At 45.9% G+C, this 20,287-nt stretch overlaps 1 protein-coding gene across 1 annotated transcript; it reads right to left on the bottom strand.

Moving 5' to 3' along the window:
- Positions 1 to 1,911: 1,911 nt before the first annotated feature.
- NUFIP2 (nuclear FMR1 interacting protein 2) lies at positions 1,912 to 14,687 on the bottom strand. The gene is made up of 4 exons (XM_054394359.1): positions 14,498 to 14,687; positions 9,802 to 11,511; positions 2,511 to 2,543; positions 1,912 to 1,973 (listed from the first exon to the last, which is right to left on the bottom strand). Exons 1-4 carry the CDS (start codon positions 14,685 to 14,687, stop codon positions 1,921 to 1,923), a joined length of 1,986 nt encoding a protein of 661 aa, XP_054250334.1. The 3' UTR covers positions 1,912 to 1,920.
- Between the last annotated feature and the right edge of the window lie 5,600 nt (positions 14,688 to 20,287).

The raw sequence follows: 20,287 nt of genomic DNA on the forward strand, positions 1-20,287 counted from the left end.
CAATTAAAATCAAAACCATGTGTTACATTCTCCTAATTAAAAAGGGAAAAAAAAGAAAAAAAAAAACAGTGGATAAATCTAAGCACAAGGGGTAGGCAAAAGTTTTAGGTTTTGCTTCCTGTAATGCCCCATAGGGTCCAATCTGATTTTAGGAGACACCAACTGCTGCTGACCTTGATACCCAGACATACACATGAACCAGTATTTGGCCACAAACACCCATGATGAGCACTGGGTGGGTCAGTAACACCATTTTTACTTCATTCATTGCTTGCTCTTCGACTGGACCCTGTGAACCTTCTACATTAAAAAACAACCCAGAAGAACTACCCAACCCCAAGATGATTTGGATGCACTACAGGAGCTGTGATGGGACAGAGCGGGTTACACAGTGGGGCTGCCAAGCCCTCTCTACCACTGCCAGGAAACTTTCCTTTCCTTGGAAGGGTATTCTTTTTTTTTTTTAATTATTTTTAAATTATTATTTTTTTTTATTTCTAAGTCCTCCATTTTTGTAATAAAATATATTTTTTATTAAGAGATAATTAGAAGCAGAGCCCGGAAATACACAGACTGCATTGAAATATAAAAGAGCATTTCCAAGGGGCAGGTGCAGGGAGCCCACCACTGGCATTCTATGGACAAATTGAAAAGGATTCAAATTCCCATTTTTTTTCTTTCCTTTTTCTTTTCTGTTTTTTCTTTTTTTTTTTTTCTCCTTTTTTAAATTTTCCTGATTTTTTTTCCTTTTTTTTTTTATTTTTTTTTTAAGAAAAAAATGATAATTCAAGAAGGGTGAAAGTTAGCAGAACTCAATTCCTCTTCAGTTTTCCAATGAAAATGGGAAAAAAATCCAGCACATTTAGTGTTAGACAGAGCAAAATATGAAGCACCTACAGTTGAAAGCAGAAGATATTTTTTTTTCTGCTCCCAGTAATACAACAGCATTAAACTGTGGGAACAGTGGGTTTTTGTTGTGTGTTTTTTTTTTTCCTCATATTAAATGCCTAAACAGATTGCTTATTTTTGCATGTTGTCTTTTAAAATGAAGTTAACTCTTCAGTTGCAATAGTCCAACGTGTAACCGGAGCCAGGTCAACTGTATGACTTCACCATGCATCCTAGAACTGCAGTATTAACCATCTTTTCCCCCAGAAGAACGATGCTTTAAGACAATTTTCCCAGCATAGGATTGCTGCTTTAACTCCTGGCAAAAACATGCAGATTTAGAATTCTCTGGAACAACAAAAAAACCAAACCAAAACAAGAAAAAAAAAATCCCAAAACCTGAAACTGCAAACTTCAAGGCGTTTCTCCAGCATTCGATGGAAAACAAAACAATGAAAAAAAATTACAAATAGAGGAAGTTTAAGGAAAGGGGGAGATGAAGGATGCTGAATCATCCTGATTTCCCTGTGATTAGTGTGTGTCACTACAGTCACAGAACAAGAAACAGAAACCTTGTCAAGTGGAAATGCCCCTCCAGTGGGTTGCTGCTGCCCATGCAGACAACAGCAGGAACTTTAGAACCGGGCTTGTAAATCGAGTCTGTATTCGTTAATCACTTGCATTCACTCTTTCAGCAAAAACAACCAAAAAATTAAAAAAAAAGAGAAAAAGAAAAAGAAAAAGAAAAAGAAAAAGAAAAAAAGAAAAAAAATTATCTATTCAGTACCGGAGATTAAATAATCACATGTGTAGTCTTGTTGAAATAAATTTTCAGATTCCTTAAGAAGTCTAATTACTTTCAGTTGCCATTTTTAAATAACTATATATATATTTGTATATATTATCCTGTGATTCTAGTTATGGTTCCTCTGCTGCACTGAAGATTTAGAAGGAGCATAAAAGCCTTTTGTCCCCCAGGAACAGCACAAATGCTGCAGAAAGGTTATAACAGGCAGTCTTGTCTTGCTACCTTCATTGATCCGGGCGATCCATGGCTTCATTGTAAGTGATTATCCTTTTGGGATCTGAAAAGAAAGCAAAATCCTAAATTATTGACAAACTACTTATAGGACCCATGGCTGAAGATACTCTAAGATCTGCAAAGTGCTCAGCTCTTAAACTTTCCTGTAGGACCCAGTGACACCTTCTCCTGAGCCATGGTGCAGTGGCACAAGTCTCCACATACAGCTCTTCCCACAAACTAATCCAGAACATCTTCACAGGTGATTTGTGGGCAAACACCAGAACTGAAAACTTATTCTTGGCTGTGACATCCAATACCAGAAATAGAAAGCAATTGTGTGCACATAGCAAAGACTCATTAAATCTAATCTGACACAGCTTTTACTGCTCTTTCCGAGACTCTGCTGCTCTCTGAGCATCCCATTAGAGTAAAGCTTACTGTCCTGATTTTTAGTGATCCAAAAAATAAACCCAGACGACAAACAGCAGGCACTGAGAAACTAAACTCAGCATCTCCAGACACTCCCATGACCTACCCCAACAGTGCAGGGCAGAGCAATTTAGATTTCTTTTTTTTTCATTCTTTCCAATATCCTTACCTTGCTTCTGCAAATTCCAAACTGATTCCATTTCTGTGGAGGCAAAACAAGAAGGCCATTGTTACTATGCACATTGATACTGCCATTAGACAACTCTTTAATTTTCCAAGCATGGCACAACATTGCTGCAGTTGTGCTGACACTGTCAGACAAATCCCATCCCATCCAACCGTAGCCCAGCCCACAGGACTGCTCAAATTTGACATGAATGGTCCAGCAGGAAGAGGCAGTGAGATGTCTGTGACACGGTCTTAAGGGTCAGAAGGCCAAACTGAGCATCAGAAACATCATTGCTGTTCTCAACTCCTACAAATCACAATCTGACTTAAGGCTTTACTACTCTGGCTCCAACACTGCTTCACACACTACACCCTTCCCAAGTAGCCTGGAGAGATGACTTTTACAAGTTGATGCTTAGTGTGTGTGAAATCAGAAATGCTGGACAAAGTGAGTTTCTCATGGCATGCATCTGCTGAAGCACACCAGGCACAGGTGACTCTCCTAACATCACTGCAACACTGCTGCAAACATCGTCTGTGAACAAGGTGCAATACTCGAGACACCCAGCTGCCTGCTTGGCAGTTCTTGCCCCCATTTACCTCTACAACACACTTGTGGGCTAAAGACAAACCAACCCTCCCCAGCTCCCCCTGCAAGAACACAAGCTTTGGTTTACCTAAGACAACAGCAAAGTAAAACGCTCTTGTAATTGACAGTAAGAAACAGAAACTTCTTCCCTCCAAATAGCCCCAAATTAAGTCACATCCTTAGAGATCTATTTAAAACAATGAAATTTCGCCACTATCAAGTCAGAATTTTGTGAGCCAGAATACCTACAAAGACCATGACTGTACCCTGTGCCCAAGTATAGGAGACCAGATTACAGGAAAGGTGCATTTAGCAGGAACACAACCTGCAAGAATAATCTTTCAAGACTCTCTTCCACCAGGAAGGAGGATGACAAGACTGTGGTATGGGCTAGGAATGGAGCAATGAATGAAGCAGCTACATGGTATGGGCAGTAAATCACAAAAGGAGGCAGTAAGTAAACTAACCAGCATGGGAAAGGAAGAACAAAAAGCCCTACAAAACCCATGGCCTCAGCACGATGTGTGCCAAGTGTCACCTCAATCAATCGCTTGCATGTTCATGTCCCTTCTCCAACCCTTCATCTGTCCTTTGTCCTCCACAGCCTCAAGCTCCCCGGGGCAGGAAATTGCATGCAAATAAATATCCCCAGCCCCCTCTGCACAATTAAACCTTTTGTAAGGAAGGCCCTGGCAAAATTTCACAAGGTCTTATTTTTGCCTCATGATAATACGAACAATACCTTGCACTTTCATCAAGGGAACCCAAAGTGCTTTGGGAATAGCACCCAGCCTCTAACACCCCAGGGATATAAGCAACCTGGCAAGGGACTAACCTCCCTCCCTCTGCCTGATGTAGATTCCCCAGAAGTAAAATGAACCAGCTACTAAAATTACCTCCAGCAGAGCTGGTTTTCCATTCAGTGAAGTTAGATGCATCATTTGCTAACCACTAAAGAACATTACCTATTTTAATAGCTTTAACCAAAGGCAGAGGACAGAGCTACTCTCAGGTTGGTTCCTCCTCAGTAGAGCAATGTTTGAGCATCAAAGAGAAGGCAGAGGCTGACACTCTGCCTGCTGCTGCATCTCCATGCAAAAGACCAACCCATGTGGTACTAACTTCACTGGACATGGACTGCTTGTATCAAGATATGCCTGGCAGTAAGACAGACAGTGAAATACTTTTCAGTGGTCACAATTCTGTTTTAAAAAACACAAACCAAGCCCCAAACTTCTCAATCTTTTCAAACTTCAGGGTAAGACAGGGTGGTGTAAAATTCCTTGTAAATCACCTGGACATGTTGGATGGCAAATGATCAGCCTGAGAAAGACTGTGAGCAAAACTGGATGGGATAATGACTGTTGTCTGTCATCAGAAGAGTAAGACCCTCTCCTCTCCCTGGCTAGACAGCCCCTAGTGACCAGTTTGGTAAGCAGGCAGCTCTTTTCCTGAGCCTGCTTTCCTAGGGTGAGTCTGAGCAAAGTCCCTTGCAATCACTCACTCCTGCATGGGAAAAGGGGTGTCCTCACCATGAGTCTGAGTCCACCCCTCTCAGACACTGACCCCACACCTAGTACTGCTGCTTTCCAAAGCAGGTGGTTGAGACCTGACCAACAGACTGTGGCCACCATTCCCAACCAGCACATGTGGCTGGGGAAACGGCATGCTTCCTTCTCAGAGGATTCCAGCCCTGCTGGAGAAAATGCCATCAGCAAACTCTTGCACAACCCAGCTCTGAAGCCAGCCCTGAACAGAACTAGGTCACCTCCTGTGCCCCTTCCGAATCTCATGTTTTCCAGGATTTTTTACAATTAGCTGGCTTTTCCACAGCCCTCCAGCTCATGGCTGGCTGAGGAGCTGCCTGGAGCAGACAGCCACATCCACCTAATGAGCTCCAGGGAAAGAAGCCACTTTTTCTGAGGACTGTCACCAAAACAAAAGGTCAGTTGGGGAAGGCTTTGATGTCAGGAACACACTACAGCACACTCTGGTGAATTGTGCCGAGATTCCTTGTAGGTCAATAAATTTTATAGCAGGACTGGTACATAACCTTGAGGGAAAAACGACATCTTTGCATGCTAACTTGTTCAGACAGGCACTTTCATACACATTTTCCTTGCTAGAGAGTCTGCCTCTGCAAACAGAAGTGTCTGCACCATGCCATGGTACCAGTTCTTTGTTCTTACAAATCTAACATAGAAAGTGACAATTGTCCCTAAAATGAAGCACTTAAAAAAAATATATAGGAAGGGGAAAAAAAAAAAAGCCAAGAAGGACAATCCTCACTTGATTTTTCTATCTGCCAGGACACAATGATTAAGTTAGGGGATTGCCTCAGAAATAAAGCAAAGACTAAATATTCAATGCTGTGGGAACTCATCACTGTGCTGAATACACTGCACTCATCCTGACAACTGGAAAAAGCAGAGACTTGAGGAGAATTAAATCAGCTTTTGCCCTACAGCTGAAGCCCCACAAGACCATAAGCCACAGACTGAGAACTAACCCCTTCCCACCAAGGGGGATGGGAACCCAAGGCTTTCTTCCCCCCCTCCCCTCCTGACATCAAGGATGAGAATTGCTGAATTCACAGCTCTGCTATTTCTTCTGACCCAGTTAACCATCCTGGTGAACACCACTCCTGGCTGGCCCACGCTGCCTCGCTCTATTTTCCACGCTGCTCTTCTGCTTCTTCACGCAAGCGGTGATGCTGGTGCCACGGAGATGCTGAGAAGGACCAAAGTGGTGGCACAGAAGACACTTGGAGGCAAGGCAGACAAGGGGAGCACTCCAGCTTCCTCTTCTCTACCTATGTGCTCTTTACTACTGTGCAGCTGAACCTTAATTATTTGTTTTTTTTTTTTTTTTTAGCCAAAGACAAGCAAACCACTGAGCTTCCCACCACAAACTCTGCCATAGAGATCCTGGTGCTAGTGACAGACAGCCTGACCTGGAAGACTGCAACTGTCCAAACATGATGAAATTCTGTAAGATGTTGACAATTACTCTAGTATGAGTCACTTCATCAAGTTATCTTTAAAAGAAGGACTAAATCAGTAAGAAGATACTGATTTCAACAGAAGTAAAGCTGAGATACACCCACCCTCCTCTTTTGAAGGACCTAAACGTCTTCAGGGATCACTTCTCCCTTAAAACAATGTGGATTTTGGAAATGCCACACCAAGGCCGAGGTTCAGTTCTAACCTAGAATGGGACAATGCCCCTATAGTACTGTCTCTGTCTCTACCCACACAAACAGTTGGCCACCAGTGCTCAGCTAATCAGCTCCACCTTGCTAAATCAGGAATGTCACCTGTGAGTGTTTCAAGGCACCAGCACAAACAGCGAGTGGCACATGCTGTCACTGAAGGCAGCCACGGTGAAGGTTTTACAGTCAAGCAGATCAGATTCAAGAGAGCCTTTCTGCTTTTTAAAAAAACAAAAATAAAAAGAAAGGGCAGAGCAGGGCAGGGCCATGCAGGAAACCAGCACAAAACCCATCCAAGAGATCAGGAGGGTGCATCAGCAGCCTTGCCAGCACCTTCCAACTGCTGTAACTTCTGGGTGAAAAGCAGCCTGAGCACACACAGATGAGCACAGCTTCCTCCACCAGCATTTCACTCCTTGGCCACCCAGCACAACCCCAGCAACAGTGGTTTAAACAGGATTACCCTACCAGAACCAGCCTACCCTGTGTGTTACCTTCTCCATCCATCCTTTCCCAAGGAAGCTGGGAAGCAATTACAATCTGTAATGCTCCTTGAAGTCACTGGGCAAACCACACACAGCAAAGCCTGCCTTGGTGGTACAAAGCTACTGGGTAAGCTGGAGGCTTTCCCATTGCCTACCAGCAGTCCAAACCAAGGATCTACATAACGTGGTCACAGCTACAAACAAACAGAGCAAAATAGGGTGCAAGCCTGGGACAGACATACCAAAGCACTTCAACCACTCATGCTAGTTTTTCACTCAAAGCCCAGAGCTCCGTCCTCGCACCAAACCTCTGCACCAGGAGAAGCTCAGGGCAGGGAATGCACCAGGACTACCCCAGCACTCCATATTCACCCATGTCCTTGCCTAAAATCGTTTCTCTTTGTGCCCATAACCCCAGAGGCAGAACAGATTAGATCTGAAGAGCAAACTATTGAGACTTTGCTCAAAAGCAAACAGATCAATCTCAAGAGGGAGAAGTTCACCCTCCTCTCAAAATCAAAACCAAACAATCTGAGGATCCAACTGCCCAGGACACCCTACCCCAGGCAAACCCCGTACTCTCCTGAGCAGGGAAGAGGGGAAGACAGCTTGTAAAAAAACCCAACTGTTCCTTTCCTACTGCAGAGGAACTGGTTGGATAAGAGTAGGACCTAAGGAAAACAGCCCAAGATAAACTGAGAGAACGGTGTGGGAATTAACCACCACACTGCTGTCCTGCAAACACACTCTGGGAGCTCTTTCCTGGACATTTTGCAACACTGTACCACAGGAGCTCACCCATGGGGTGATCATGGCATGAGGAGGAGAGAGCATTTTCTATCTGCATGGGGCAAAGGAAGGTGCTGCTGCACCTCCCAACACCCCTTAACTCACCCCAAAGGACTTGAACGTATATAGAAATGCAACACCTAACACCATCACAAAAGACTTGCCAAATCCTGGGACTGATCTCCTGCTTTGTAAACTAGCAAGGCTAAGTGGGAAAATAACAGGCTGTTTGGAACACTCCTATCAGCTGCACTAACAACAACACTGATTAGAAACATCCATCATCTTTCACCCCTAAGTAACACCTTAAAGTTGGCATAGATAGGACTTGTAAAACACATCAGCCAAGAGGAGGGATGGGGTAGAAACCCATCTCCTCAGGTCATCACAGGGGTGCTGGCTCTAGATGCTCAAAGCCAGAGCATTAACATGCAGAAGCAGGGAAGGAGTTGAAAATAGTATTTTAAGACTGCTTTAGGTGTCCATTTCTGCCACTGAACATAATTAACTCTGTTTAGGAGAACCAGACTTTGAAGTTAACACCTCCTTCAGAGGACAGGGGAAGGGAGTGTTCTTTATTTTCCTGTTGTTTCCATTGTTTTACTGAGGTCTGTCTTTCACACAGCCAGTGAGGAGAGCTGATGAGTTTGCTATACAGAGCTGCTTCTCCAACAATGTCCAGGATGACAAAAATTTGCCAACTTAAGTAGTGGGAGAATTTACAAACTTAAGAAGAGGATTGCCTAGAACTTCCCTTCTACACTGTGCTTGCTGGTACACCCCTTCTCTGATGGGAAAGGCAGATTTAGACTGCAGGCAGAGATGAGGAATGAGAATGGACACCTTACTTTAATACTGTAATAGACTGAGCAAAAGGTAGAGGACCCAGATAAAACCAGCTGATGAAGGCTGTTCCCAAGAATCCTGGAGCTTAAAATGTTAACAGCGTGAAAGTGAAATGACCTGGAAAAAATATTTGGAGCTATTATTTTTTAAATGACTGGGCTTGCTACTACTAAAGGCATGCATCTAAATTTCTGTATGCTATAAATAAAGTTTGTGATCATGTAACTTAAGAACCCTGCAATGGGTCAAAACACAGCAGATTTGCCAAAGCTAATCAAATACCAACCTCTCTGCAGAGATTATCATTGCCAGACATTATCCACATATGTATGTGGAAACAGTAAACAAAAAATGAACATTCACGTTTTTCGTCCAGTGCAGGGGGATGCAAGGAGAGGGAAGTGGGGGAGAATAAAAAAGGAACTGCCCCGTGTTCATCAAGGGTAGGTAAGCAACACCACACCAAAAAGGAACCTGCAGTCAGGCTCCTGTTAATACTGAGCCAGGACCAAAAGCCAAGAGCTGCCACAAGACTGCAGAGCTTCTAGGGCTGAGGCTAAAACAGAAAGCAAAGCCACCCCACAGGCTTCCCTCTCTTCATTCCCACTTTAAAGAGTCTGTGTTTGAGTCATTTCAATCTCAAAAAAAAAAAAAGGGAAAAAAATGAGCTGAACTACAAAGGACTCCATGAAAGCAATAAAATCATCTGAAAGATTTGGCCTACAAAGACAACGAGAAAATTCAATCTGCAGCTTGCAGAAGGGTTGATAAGCAAAGATTTGTCTTGCCCTTGCCATAATACTCAAGAAGGGCAGGCAGAAAGTGTGTGAGGTTTGCTTAAAAAAAAAGCTAAAAAATAAAATCATACCATGAAACACCATAGGAATATTTTTTTCTTCCTTCAAAGCCATTTCATGGCCTGGTCTGCCTAAGGGAGAACTGCAACACTTTGGCAGTAGAGGTGTGAGTACAGTCTGAGAGAATATCACCTGGTAAAGCTGGACAGAGCAGGTGAACCCAGACATTTAACTCTTTCCAATGCTGACAAACTTAGGAGTACCTGCTCCTTCCACTGGAATGAAGACATAAAATACACTAGCCAAGCATCATCCCCAGCAACGTCTCTGAGACTTGTCCACAGCAACAGGGGAAAAAAAAAACCCCAAAAGCTCAACATTAATTAAACCCTTGGAATAACTTACCCATGCTGTTACTGCCAAAAGAAACATGCAAGGAAAAAAGAAAAGCTTGTTTTTAAGACAATCCAAACTGCTGTAAGGAATATACCAGGTTAGAATACTGCATGTTAAAAACCCAATAAAGCAAAAAATAAAATAAGAGAATGCCCTTAGGCAGCAAGTTAAGCCATTACCTTTAGTGTGATATAGAACAGCAGCCCTCAGGTCAAAAGAACCCCAGCTATCTTTCCTTTCTAGGCCTCTCTGGTACCTCTGTTCTTTGGTGGAGGCTAGCAAATTGTTCGTAGGAGAGGCCAGAGGATTCTCTACTTCATAGTCTTTTGAAAGAAACACTAAAGCACCTTGGCTACTGGTGTCTGCCTTTTGTAGGTCACCTGTGTGATGCGACTCCAAAGCTAAGACACCACCCTCAACAGCAGTCCCAGGCTTAAGAATAGCACTAAGAATTTGAGGGTTAGTCCGTTTATCCAGCTCATAAGCCTTAGGAAACACAGGTTGTTCAGTTCCTGAGGGAATGATTTCAGCACACTGCGAAACCAAGGTGGCAGGATATTCCCCTTGAAATGTCACTTCCATTAACTGATTATCTGCAGATTTCCCCACAACAGTTTCAGGTCCAGCGCTGGGCTCGTTTATGAAAGACAAGCCCCACTGATTCTGGAAGATATCTCCCAGGTTCTGCTGATTTGTCTGCGATGGGAAATCGACTTGTGCTGAACCCAGAAGCACAGTTTGCATATTTGAAGGGTAGATGAAAAGGCTAGATTTCTTTTGTTCCAGAGCTGCTGAAGCTGTACTCGTGTCCTGGGGTACTGACTCAGAGGAGGTTGATGGTACAGTACTAGCAGCAGATGAGAGCAGTGGCTGGGTCCCTGGAGAATAGACACTTCCATCAGTCCCTGCTAGAATTGGCCCATTCGAGAAGCTAGCAGAAGTCACAGATTTCATCGCAGACATGGGGACCTGGGACAGTCGACTTGATGTTTGGGCCTGAGTTTCCCCAGCAGATGATGAAGACGACGAAGATGACACGGATGGGGTTTGAGCTGCTTTGTTGAGGTTTTCTTTAACTTTACTTGCATAACTTATTTTGGGAACAATTTTAGCGCTGCTATTGTCCACTGGAAAAACCGGGGGTGGTTTAAATAAGGTCCACGAGTCCTCTTTAGATGTAGCTGACGATGAGTGCTTCCCTTTGGGCCGGTCATCAAACTTCTTGCTGCTAATCCCAGGTTTGGCATCAGAGTTTTTCCGCTGTACATCTCCGAGGCCAGGCTTTCCCCGGCCTGCTCCACCTGCCCCAGCCTCATATTTCCAAACAGGCTTAGTATTTTCAATTCGGTTCCCCTTCTGCTCACTATAATCAGGCTTGAAACTCTCAAGTTCCTGTTTTAAGGTTGGTGCACTGACCTCCTGTTGCATTATTTTGTCCTGCACTAGATTCAGATTCTCACAACCTTTGGCGCTGTTGCGCCTGCCTTTCCGTTTTTTAGGTGTGGTATATCCACTCTCGGAGCCGCTGCCATCGTTGTCGGCCCCTTTGCCTACATAGCCATTCGTGATATAGCCAGAATTATTGGTTACCACACCATTGGGGATGGACACAGCCTCTAGCTTCTCTGAGGACTGGCTTTCCCTAAGTTTATTTTCGTAGGACTTCTCATTCTTTTTGTCCATGCTATTTTTCTGAATGAAGTTCTTGGGTTTGATTCCAGTCTTTCCCAAAGCACTGGCCTTCACAGACTGCTTGGGAGTCACGTTAGTGTCTACAAGCTGCTGGCTGCCATTGGGTACCCTGGATCCTGGGCTTGTGGTTTCATCCGAGCAGAGGCCCTTTAATGACACTTCTCTTTCTCCTGCGTTACCATTTAGCTCGACGTAGCCTACAAGAAAGCCAGAAACAACAAAAGGCAAGAATTAGAACGTGAAACGTTAAACTTCTGATTGCAGAAAGCTGTAATCAGCCCCAAACATACCCAGTTTCCAGAGGCATTTAAAATAGGAAACCATCCAGTCTCTGACATACAAAGGCACATACTTATTTGATGGAAGCCACAGAAAGAAGGGTTAAGAAGAAAGTACCAGCAGCTGTCGACTCTCACATACAACAGGGTGATGTACAGACAACAAACCAAGGCAAAAGTACAGATACTATGCAGAAAAAATACACTGCACTGAAGATCAGAGGCAAGCTGGAGAGCTGTTTCATCAGGTACTATTTCCAGGTCACAGCAAAAAAAAAAAAAAAAAAAAAAAATTAATTACCAGGATGCTTCAAGACAGAGGGATCTGCTGCCTTTGCTACAAATCTGCTAGAAATTCATACTGTGAACAAGGGTCAGCTCCTATCATCTCCATCAACTCCTGGGCCTGCAAAACCAGTAGCTCTTCTTCCTGCCCTCCTCCCAAACACCACATTAGTAAAGTGGGGGGAGGGAAAAGAAAAAGGTATTTTCCAGAAGGACATGCTCAAGTCCAGTTAGAAGTTCCATCTCCTCACTTAAAATTAGCAATCAACACTTCCCTACACAAGCTCTTTAAGTTTTGCAAAGGTGATAAAACTGGCAAGAAATGCATCCTTGCAATCACCTACCACCACTGCCCACTGAAAAAATTCAGGATTTCAGTCCATGGGAGACCCAACACTAGTTTGGGACCTGAACAGTACAACATTTGCTGAGGGCTCCAACTCACCAAACTCTGAGGTTATGCTGTACCACTCAGCTCTCCTTTTTGCTTATCAAGTTCACTTCTAGACGTTGCTGTTCTGAAGTGAATCTTGGGAGCGCAACTCAAGCAAAGCTGGAAGCCCAGGACAGTCCAGACTGAACCACCTCAACTTTTTTTTTTTAATAATTAAATAAAAAACTCTGGCCAGAGTTGCTTTCAAGGACCCTGGCTACAATGTCTCAAGAGAATCCCTGAAGCCCCAGTGAGTGAGCATGTTGTACCCAGCCCAACAAAGAGTCTCCAGCTGTGGACAGAGCAGAGGGACTCCCTCCTACTGCACCCGCTCCTTCTCTGACTCATCCATTCTCCTTCCTGATGGTGGAAAGCCTTACATCTGCAACTGACCCACCTAAGGCTTCTTCTGCAGCCACTGTGGCACAAAGCCCCCCAAAACCAAGAGCAGGCACACCTCCATCTTGAAAAAGAATGTTTTTGTTGTTGCCGAAGTTGTTGAAATTAACTGCTGTACAAAAATTGTTATCCCCACATCCTGGAGCCTCATATGTCTGGCAGATGTAACTGCTCAAGCTCTGTGCAAGTCGGCAGCACAAGAACCCTTGTAAGAATCTTTACAGAAATTCCATGATTGAGTTTGCCAAGAGGGATCAAAAAGGATTTTACTACACACAAGTATCTGTAACCACCACAACTTCCACTGTAACTTTCAAATGTGCTGTTAAGAATATTAACCATAAATACTTCATCCCAAAGGAAATTGATAGGATGGAATTCTCAGCTGAGCCCAGGACTATGAATTAAGTATTTCAGAATAATGTACAGAGGAAGCCTTCTCAAGCGCAATGTGTTATAGCTGACCTTGTACGACTCAAGACTTCTGACACCACTTGTTAACGAAACAAACAGTAAGAGGGGTCATAAGACCACTGCAGATGAGGAGCAAGAAAATAAAACGAAGAACAAGATCCATTTCAGTAAGGCAGTGTGTCAGCAGTTTCTACTTCCAATTTTCAAGTATTCACAACACTCAGCTGCCTGAGTTTCCTCCAAATCAACATTTGGCACAGCTAGGTCTGACCTGGACACAGAGGGGCAACAACCAAAATTTAGGGGAGAGGAAAAAAAGAAAAGTGAACAGGTGAAGATTATTTGGCAACCTCACAAATGGGTTCTTAGCTGGAAAGGAACGGGTGGTCAGAGGAAGCGCATATTGAAATCTCCAGGCACCCTGCGAACAGTAAAATTACTACTCCACTTATTTTTGCTCAGTAACTTATTTTAGCATGTGACTAACCAGGTTTCCCCCTAACCCGTTCCAAAGGCTGTACGTGGGGGCACCATGCCTGGCTCTGGGGCACTACCAGCCCTATTCCTGGTGCCAGCCGAGTATCTGCCCATCTCCTGCCTCGTTATGTAAATTAAAATTTCAAGAAAAAACCAAACCAAAACAAAAAAAAGTCCATGGCGTTCCGGCTGTGTTGGCGATAATGCACTTGCTCTGAACTCACATCAATCCCCGGTGGGGTTTTTAAGATGCAGCAGCCAGACAGATCTCCAAGGCTGCTATAGGGTCTCCAGCCCTGCCAGAGAGCAGCCCCCCCCGCCCTGCTCCCCGGTAGCCAGAGCTGCCTGGCCACCGCCTCTGCGGCGTTGCCGCCCGGCCAGCCACCAGCACGGCTCGGCTCAGCCTCTCTCCTGACCCGGGGAGAACAAGGAGAGCAGACCCAGCCCTTGCGCTCCCCCGGCTACGGGCGGTGGCTGGGCAAGGCCCACAGGCCGCGCCGGGACAGGCCCCACCAGGCCGCACCACCTCCTCCCCACTGCCGCCGGCCGGGCCGGGCCCCTCTGCCTTATCTGACTCATTGATTTTTACGCTCGTCAATTTTTAACAAGCGCCTCGCCCCCCTCCCGCCACCACCCCCGCTCCCCGGCAGGACTCGGTGCGGCCCCAGCTCGGGGCAGTGCGGCCCAGCCCCACGTGCCCAGCGGGCGGCGACGGTGCCGGCGGGCCCCGAGGTTCCCGCAACCGCGCCGGCCCCAACATGGCGGACAGGAAGCGGCCCCAGCGCGGCGGAGAAGCTTCCAGCCGGGCCGGGGGAGGAGGCGGCAGAGGAGGAGGAGGGCCCCGCCGCCACCGCCCCAGGAAGGTCACAGGCCCCAACCCGCCGCCCACTCCCGGACCTGTTCTCCGTTTCGGCGTCTCCTGGTGCGGCGGACCGCCGTGCTTGTGCTCGTGTCGGAGCGGCGGCTTGGGCTGGGCTCGGCCGTCGGACGGCGACAAGTAGGCGCTCTGCGGGTGGTGGTGGTGGCCGTAATAGTAGTGGTGGTGATGATGATGGTGGTGGTGGTGGTGATGGGGCTGCTCCTCCATGGGGGGCGGCTGGCGTGGCCGGGCCGGGCTGGGCGCTCGTTGCTGGGCCGTTGCTGGCTCCGGCGCGGGGACGCGGCTGGCGCGGGGGAGGTGGCAGCAGACTGGCAGCGCCCGCCCTGCAATCAGCGAGCCGCGCCGCCGAGACCGCCCCCCGCCCCGCCCGCCCGCCGGAAAAGGAAGCGTCGGCCGAGAACAGAGTTGAGGTAGTACTGGAGGACTGGGTTCGGTTGTCCTTGTTTCTTAAGTCGGCAGTGGCAGATGAGGCCGCGCTGCCGGAGACGGGGCCGCCTCGGAGCGGGTGGGCGTCATTTTTCTCCCCGTACAAGCGTGGCTGAAGCGGGCTTATTCCCCTGCTCTCCCTCCCGTAGGAGCTGGGTATTTCATAAGCTGGCGCCGCGGCCTTGCCTCCCGGAACGGCGTGGAGGGCACCCTGGGGCGCAGCACAGTCCCGTTTCACCGTAAATGAGCGCGTAAACCGCAGCCCGGCGGTGCGAGGCGGGTGCCTGCAGCGGGCAGGGGTTACTGGAATAGTATTCAGCAGGGCTACGCTGGAGGATATTCAAGAAGAGACGAGAAGCGAGAGCACCGTAAGATGCCCGGTTTGCGGCCGCAGTCACGGGAACCCCGGGAAGGACGCCCAGCTGAGCCGCAGAGGCTCCTGCCGGAGCCCCACTTTGCTCCCGGGCTCCCCCGGCAGCCCGCACGGCAGTAGTGCAGCCCGGGCCGGAGGCTCTTGGCGGAGCGCAATGCGTGCTCGGTACCGGGTTTAGGAGGGAAAAGGAGATTCAGCACCTGGTCCTCCCCGCTTCCGAGAGAAACCCTTTGATGCTAACAATATGACAATTGGGTTGTTGCAAAGCCTTAGAGAGAGGTGGGGAGACGCCTTGAAACCCGTCTGAATCTGTTAACAGATTTCATACAAATGCAGCTCCCTGCAGCGCGTTCAGCGGGGTCTGGCAGCTCAGTGACCTGAACTCCTGCCTCTGCCCTGAGCAGGAGGAGGAGGAAAAGGCCAGCGGGACTTTCCCCTCGGATGGGCCCGTGGCTCCCGTGCCCTCCGCAGTGCCGAGGCAGAAGGAGAGCAAACAGACCCAAGGATTCTCCACGGACGGTCGGGCGGCACCGAGACAAAGGGGTCTGCTTTAATGGAAAGCAGTGGGGAACTGAGGCGGGAGTTAATTAGAAGGGTAGGAAAAGGGGAAAGAGAGAGATGGGGAAACCCGAGACTGACACATACAGGCTGGAGTCTGTCCTGCTCCCAGGTATTCACTGCTCCAGAGTGTTCATGTGCCTCAAAACACACACAGTGTGTCCATCAAACTGGAAGAGTGACAAAATACAATTGTGTAATTAAAGACTGTTATAAAGAGTGTGCATAACAAGAGTAAACAGGCTGCTCAGATGATTGTAAAAATGCTATTTTCTTGCTTTTCATGGCTTGCACTTGCAGCTTTACTCTCCTGATACATTTTTTCCCCCCAGCATTTTAATGACATTCCTGTATCCAGAAAGCCTTATCAGATTTTGGCTTTGCTCTGCTGGGCACTGTACAAAAGACAGAGGCCTTGCCCAGAGATTTTACAGTTCTCAAGTTTTATTTCAACAGAACAGTTGAAAGTTTATGCCTCAAGCACTGCCTCCCGCTCCAATCTCGTCTTGGACACACAGGGGTTGAAACTTTCACTATCAGAAATACCAACTTCTGCATTAATATAGAGGATTTTTTCCAAGATTGAGATACCTGAATAGCATCAATTCTGTGCCAAACAGTCCCCACAGTTTACATTTCTTTCAGCACAATACAAAGCCATTTAAAATGCAGTGAAACCACTGAAGCAAGCAACTGTGAACTTTGGGCTTTACCCATGCTCTCAGGAGTAACTGTCCTTTCAAGCACTGACTCACAGAGTGACCTCACATTACTAGGGGGACAAGTCTTAAAATGAGTCAGGCTTTAATAACAGGTGACATTTTAGTGGTGGCTTGAAAGAATTTATTTTCAATATAAGGAACTGGCTTGAAGACACAAACTTCAAAAGACTGTAAAGAAAGCAAACAATAATGGACAAATCAGCTCTGCACACACAGGTACCAGAAAGCTAAATACAGAGGGCAGTGGGGCTGCTTCTGGGAAAGACAGCAACTGCTTTGTTCCTCGTAAGTGCCATGGTGTCAGTTTTATATTAACTGAAGCTTGCTTAAAATCCAAAGATGGCCTGGGGCCCATAACCTTCAGTAACACACCAACTAAATGGAGCTCAGGCCCCCCACACTGGCAGGTGGGTGACTGCACATGGAGAGGTAGCTGTATGGACAGTGGGGCAAAGCCCAGCTCCACGCCAAGCTGCAGTCTACAGGTACTACAAGTTCCAGCGTGCAGTGCTGTGCTGCATCCCAGCATTTCCTTTCTGCCATGCTGGGACATATAGTCTTTACAAGCTGTGCTTGGTATCAACCCCATCACTAGCACAGCCTTGCATCAGTTATGCTGTGAATTAATAGTCGTTTGGGACATGGAAAAGGAAAAGCAGAGATTTCCGCCCCATCTGAGCACTTTCCTGCCTTACTGCTCTGAGTTTGGCAAGCCAGTGGGGTCTCACACAAAGCAAAGAAGTAATTTTCCTTGGAATTCCACCTCCAGTGCCAAGTATTCCCACATCCAGGCACAAAGCTGGACACAGCCAGCATAATTTCTAACTCAGTTATTTGTTCAAAGCTTTATTTTACGAGGCTTTGAAGCAGAGGGCTTTTCAGAGAACCTGCCATTTACAGCTACAGAATGAAGGCAGTGGGGAATGAATCAACCACTACAGAAGTCATCAGAAAGTTTTCCTGGGGTGTCTGACCCAAGATGAGTTTTGAATTTGTATGAAAATGCAGCTAAACTGAGAAGCTATTCAGTGATTTTCTGAGAATAAATAATTTCATCTCAAAGACAACCCTCTTTTAGACACTATATTTAATTTCCATTGAGTGTTTAAGTTAAAATAGAAACTATACCATTAATCCATAAAAAAAAAGGCAAACCACTAGCTTTGTCACAGTTCTTGTGTTTGTCTCCTGTTTCAACCTCAGATTTGGGAAGCATCACAATTACCCTATTTATGGATATTGGGAGGAGCTCGTAAGACAAAATGTGTGGCGTTTATCTTATTTTTTTCTTGGTCAGTGTTTTCATTTTAGGAAGGGTTCAGACTTGCAAAATTCTCTATATTCTAACACATCCAACCCAACAAAGCACTCAAGCAGACGTTTAGTCCCAAGCTGATACTCAAATGTGGGAGGAAGACTCAGATCTCAGAAGCAGTTTAGTCGAGATGGACAATGGGCGATAGTGGTGCTCCCTCCTTGCAGCCTTCAGCCTGGCCAGGGGTACAGCTGTCCTCACAGAGCTGGTCTACAGCTAAGGTGGAGACTCTCCTTGACTCCATTTTCATGCTCTGCTGTGTACATTATTTATAGGTACAAAGCTGGGCTCTTTAAAGATTTCTTCCTCTAGAGAAGACTTGATAGTAGGCTTTGGGTTAGCTCTTAAAAAGCAGCCAATAAAAAAAAAAAAAAAACCAAAAAAAAAAACCCACAAAAGGATTTAACCCCTTACTGAACTGTAGGAAAGGATACTGTGGATGCTTATCTTTCACATCCTCAACAATTTCAGCATTTCCACTGGGCTGAACTAAGATGATTTTTTTTATATAAAAACTTAACTTCCAAATGCCATAAGCACACTATGTCAATCCTTCATTCACTCCCCAGAAAACTAAGGCAGCCCAGCACCAAAAATAACCATAGGGCAGCAAGGGGAAGCTCCTAAAAGGGAAGGTCATCCCTCTCCCTTTGCCTGCTTGCTTCTGCCCTGCCCTCACAGCACCACTGCAGCTTCTGTGAGCACATTTGACAATTCCTCAGATGAAAAAGTGCACCTTTTTATTCTAGTTAAGCTCCCTAAACTGTTTCAGAAAGGAGCCAGACAAGTATTAATGCCCTTAAGAATACTGCCCTTAAGAATAATACAGCCTTGTACAGCCAGTACTGCTGCAGGGATGACCCCTTCTGGGAATGGGGCAGTGGGGATACAGCTGGGGTTGCAGCCACTTAAGCCATCTAATTTTATTTTGCTCATATTTGTGAGTCAATCCTCTTGAGTGCCTGAAGAGAGATGGCGTGACCATCCTTCAAAGTGTTTTGAACAGGCTCTAACAGAACAGCTGTAACCAGTGGGACTTCCTTCTGGTGGCTACATCCATTGTTTAATAGGACTAGATCTGAGGAAAGTCCCCTGTTGTAAACACATTAAAGTGTTCACAAAGGCATGAGTAACATCTGCTGCCCATATCTGCATGAAAAATTGTTTACTGGAGTGCAATTGTATAAAGTGGAGGCAGCTTCTTGGACACATAAGAAGCAGCACAGGAGGCAGGATAGGGTGCTGGTTTCAGCCAAGCCTCTCATCAATACTTGTTTGGGATTTCAAAGAATTCTGACTGTGGGCTTTCAGACAGTTCTGGATCTCCTCCTGCTCCCTTGGATCATCACAAGGACTGCAGAGAAATCCATACAAACACTTTCCAAAGCTGCCTTGCTGTTGGGGCCTGACACAGGCACCCTGGCCTGATTTACTTGGGGGATTGTGTCAGTCACTGCTTGTGGTGGACTTTGACCTCTGGAAGACAAATGAGAAAAAAGCTCAATCTGCAAATCCCAAGCAATTTTTATCTTGTTATACAACACAACAGTCACAAGGTCACTAGCCACTTACGTTTCATTCTCATGCCACGTGCACACCAAGCCTGTATTATTTTGAAATAGGGATTAGTTACTATTTTTTAAATGTGTTGTGCCTGTCTGCATCTGGCACATGGAGGCCTCAGTCTGTGTGTTTGGATGCAGGATCTCCAACCTCACAACGCCTGGCATTAGCAGAACATAGACTCTGGAAGGGTTATTACTACAATGGCTGTTTCATTATGTGACAATGATGGTTGGCTACAAGATTAGGGATTGAGAATAGGCCTTGTCTGAAGGAAAATTAAAAAGACTGGGACCATTCACTTCCAAGGGAGTGAATTAAAAAGTCCCCAGTGAAGGTATTACAGAATACATAGCCTAGAGATAGCAGCTGGGAAAACTTTTGTTCACCTTATCTTAAAACACGAAGGGAAGGGCACAAGAACACGAAGGGAAGAAAATAAGAGAAGGTAAATTAAAAGATAAGCAACCACCTTTTAACGCTTTACATAAAAAAAAAAAAATATATATGGAAGTCACTGACGTAACATTGTGAAGAGCAAGGTGTTATATTAGTATTCTCAAAGTATGGGCATAATTGAGCTAAAAGCAAATATTTAACATCTAAAATAGAGGGTTTGGAATGATTATTATCTATCATTCTTCAGTGCACAAGTGAGCTTCTACCTCTCAGGACTTAAGAGGAGATTTCTGCTAGGTATCCAGCAACCTGAGGAGGTCAAATAGAAGCAGGGGGCAGAATTTACTCATAATTAAGCCATCTAGTCTGAAAAACTTATTAACTGAATATAAACAAGACAGCTTGATGGCTCAAGCTAGACAGGGAGGAAAATGCAAGGCACCAGAGCCTG

Source organism: Indicator indicator, chromosome 30 (genome assembly GCF_027791375.1).
Source record: "Indicator indicator isolate 239-I01 chromosome 30, UM_Iind_1.1, whole genome shotgun sequence".
NCBI classification, from domain to species: Eukaryota; Metazoa; Chordata; class Aves; order Piciformes; family Indicatoridae; genus Indicator; species Indicator indicator.

Bases quoted from the DNA above. Each gene is read 5' to 3' on its own strand.
- NUFIP2 (XM_054394359.1), bottom strand. From the start codon at position 14,687: ATGGAGGAGCAGCCCCATCACCACCACCACCACCATCATCATCACCAC. The intron at 11,512-14,497 runs GTCCGGGAGTGG...GCTTTCTTGTAG, and splicing joins GACGCCGAAACGGAGAACAG to GCTACGTCGAGCTAAATGGT. The intron at 1,974-2,510 runs GTAAGGATATTG...CTTTCTTTTCAG, and splicing joins TTGGAATTTGCAGAAGCAAG to ATCCCAAAAGGATAATCACT.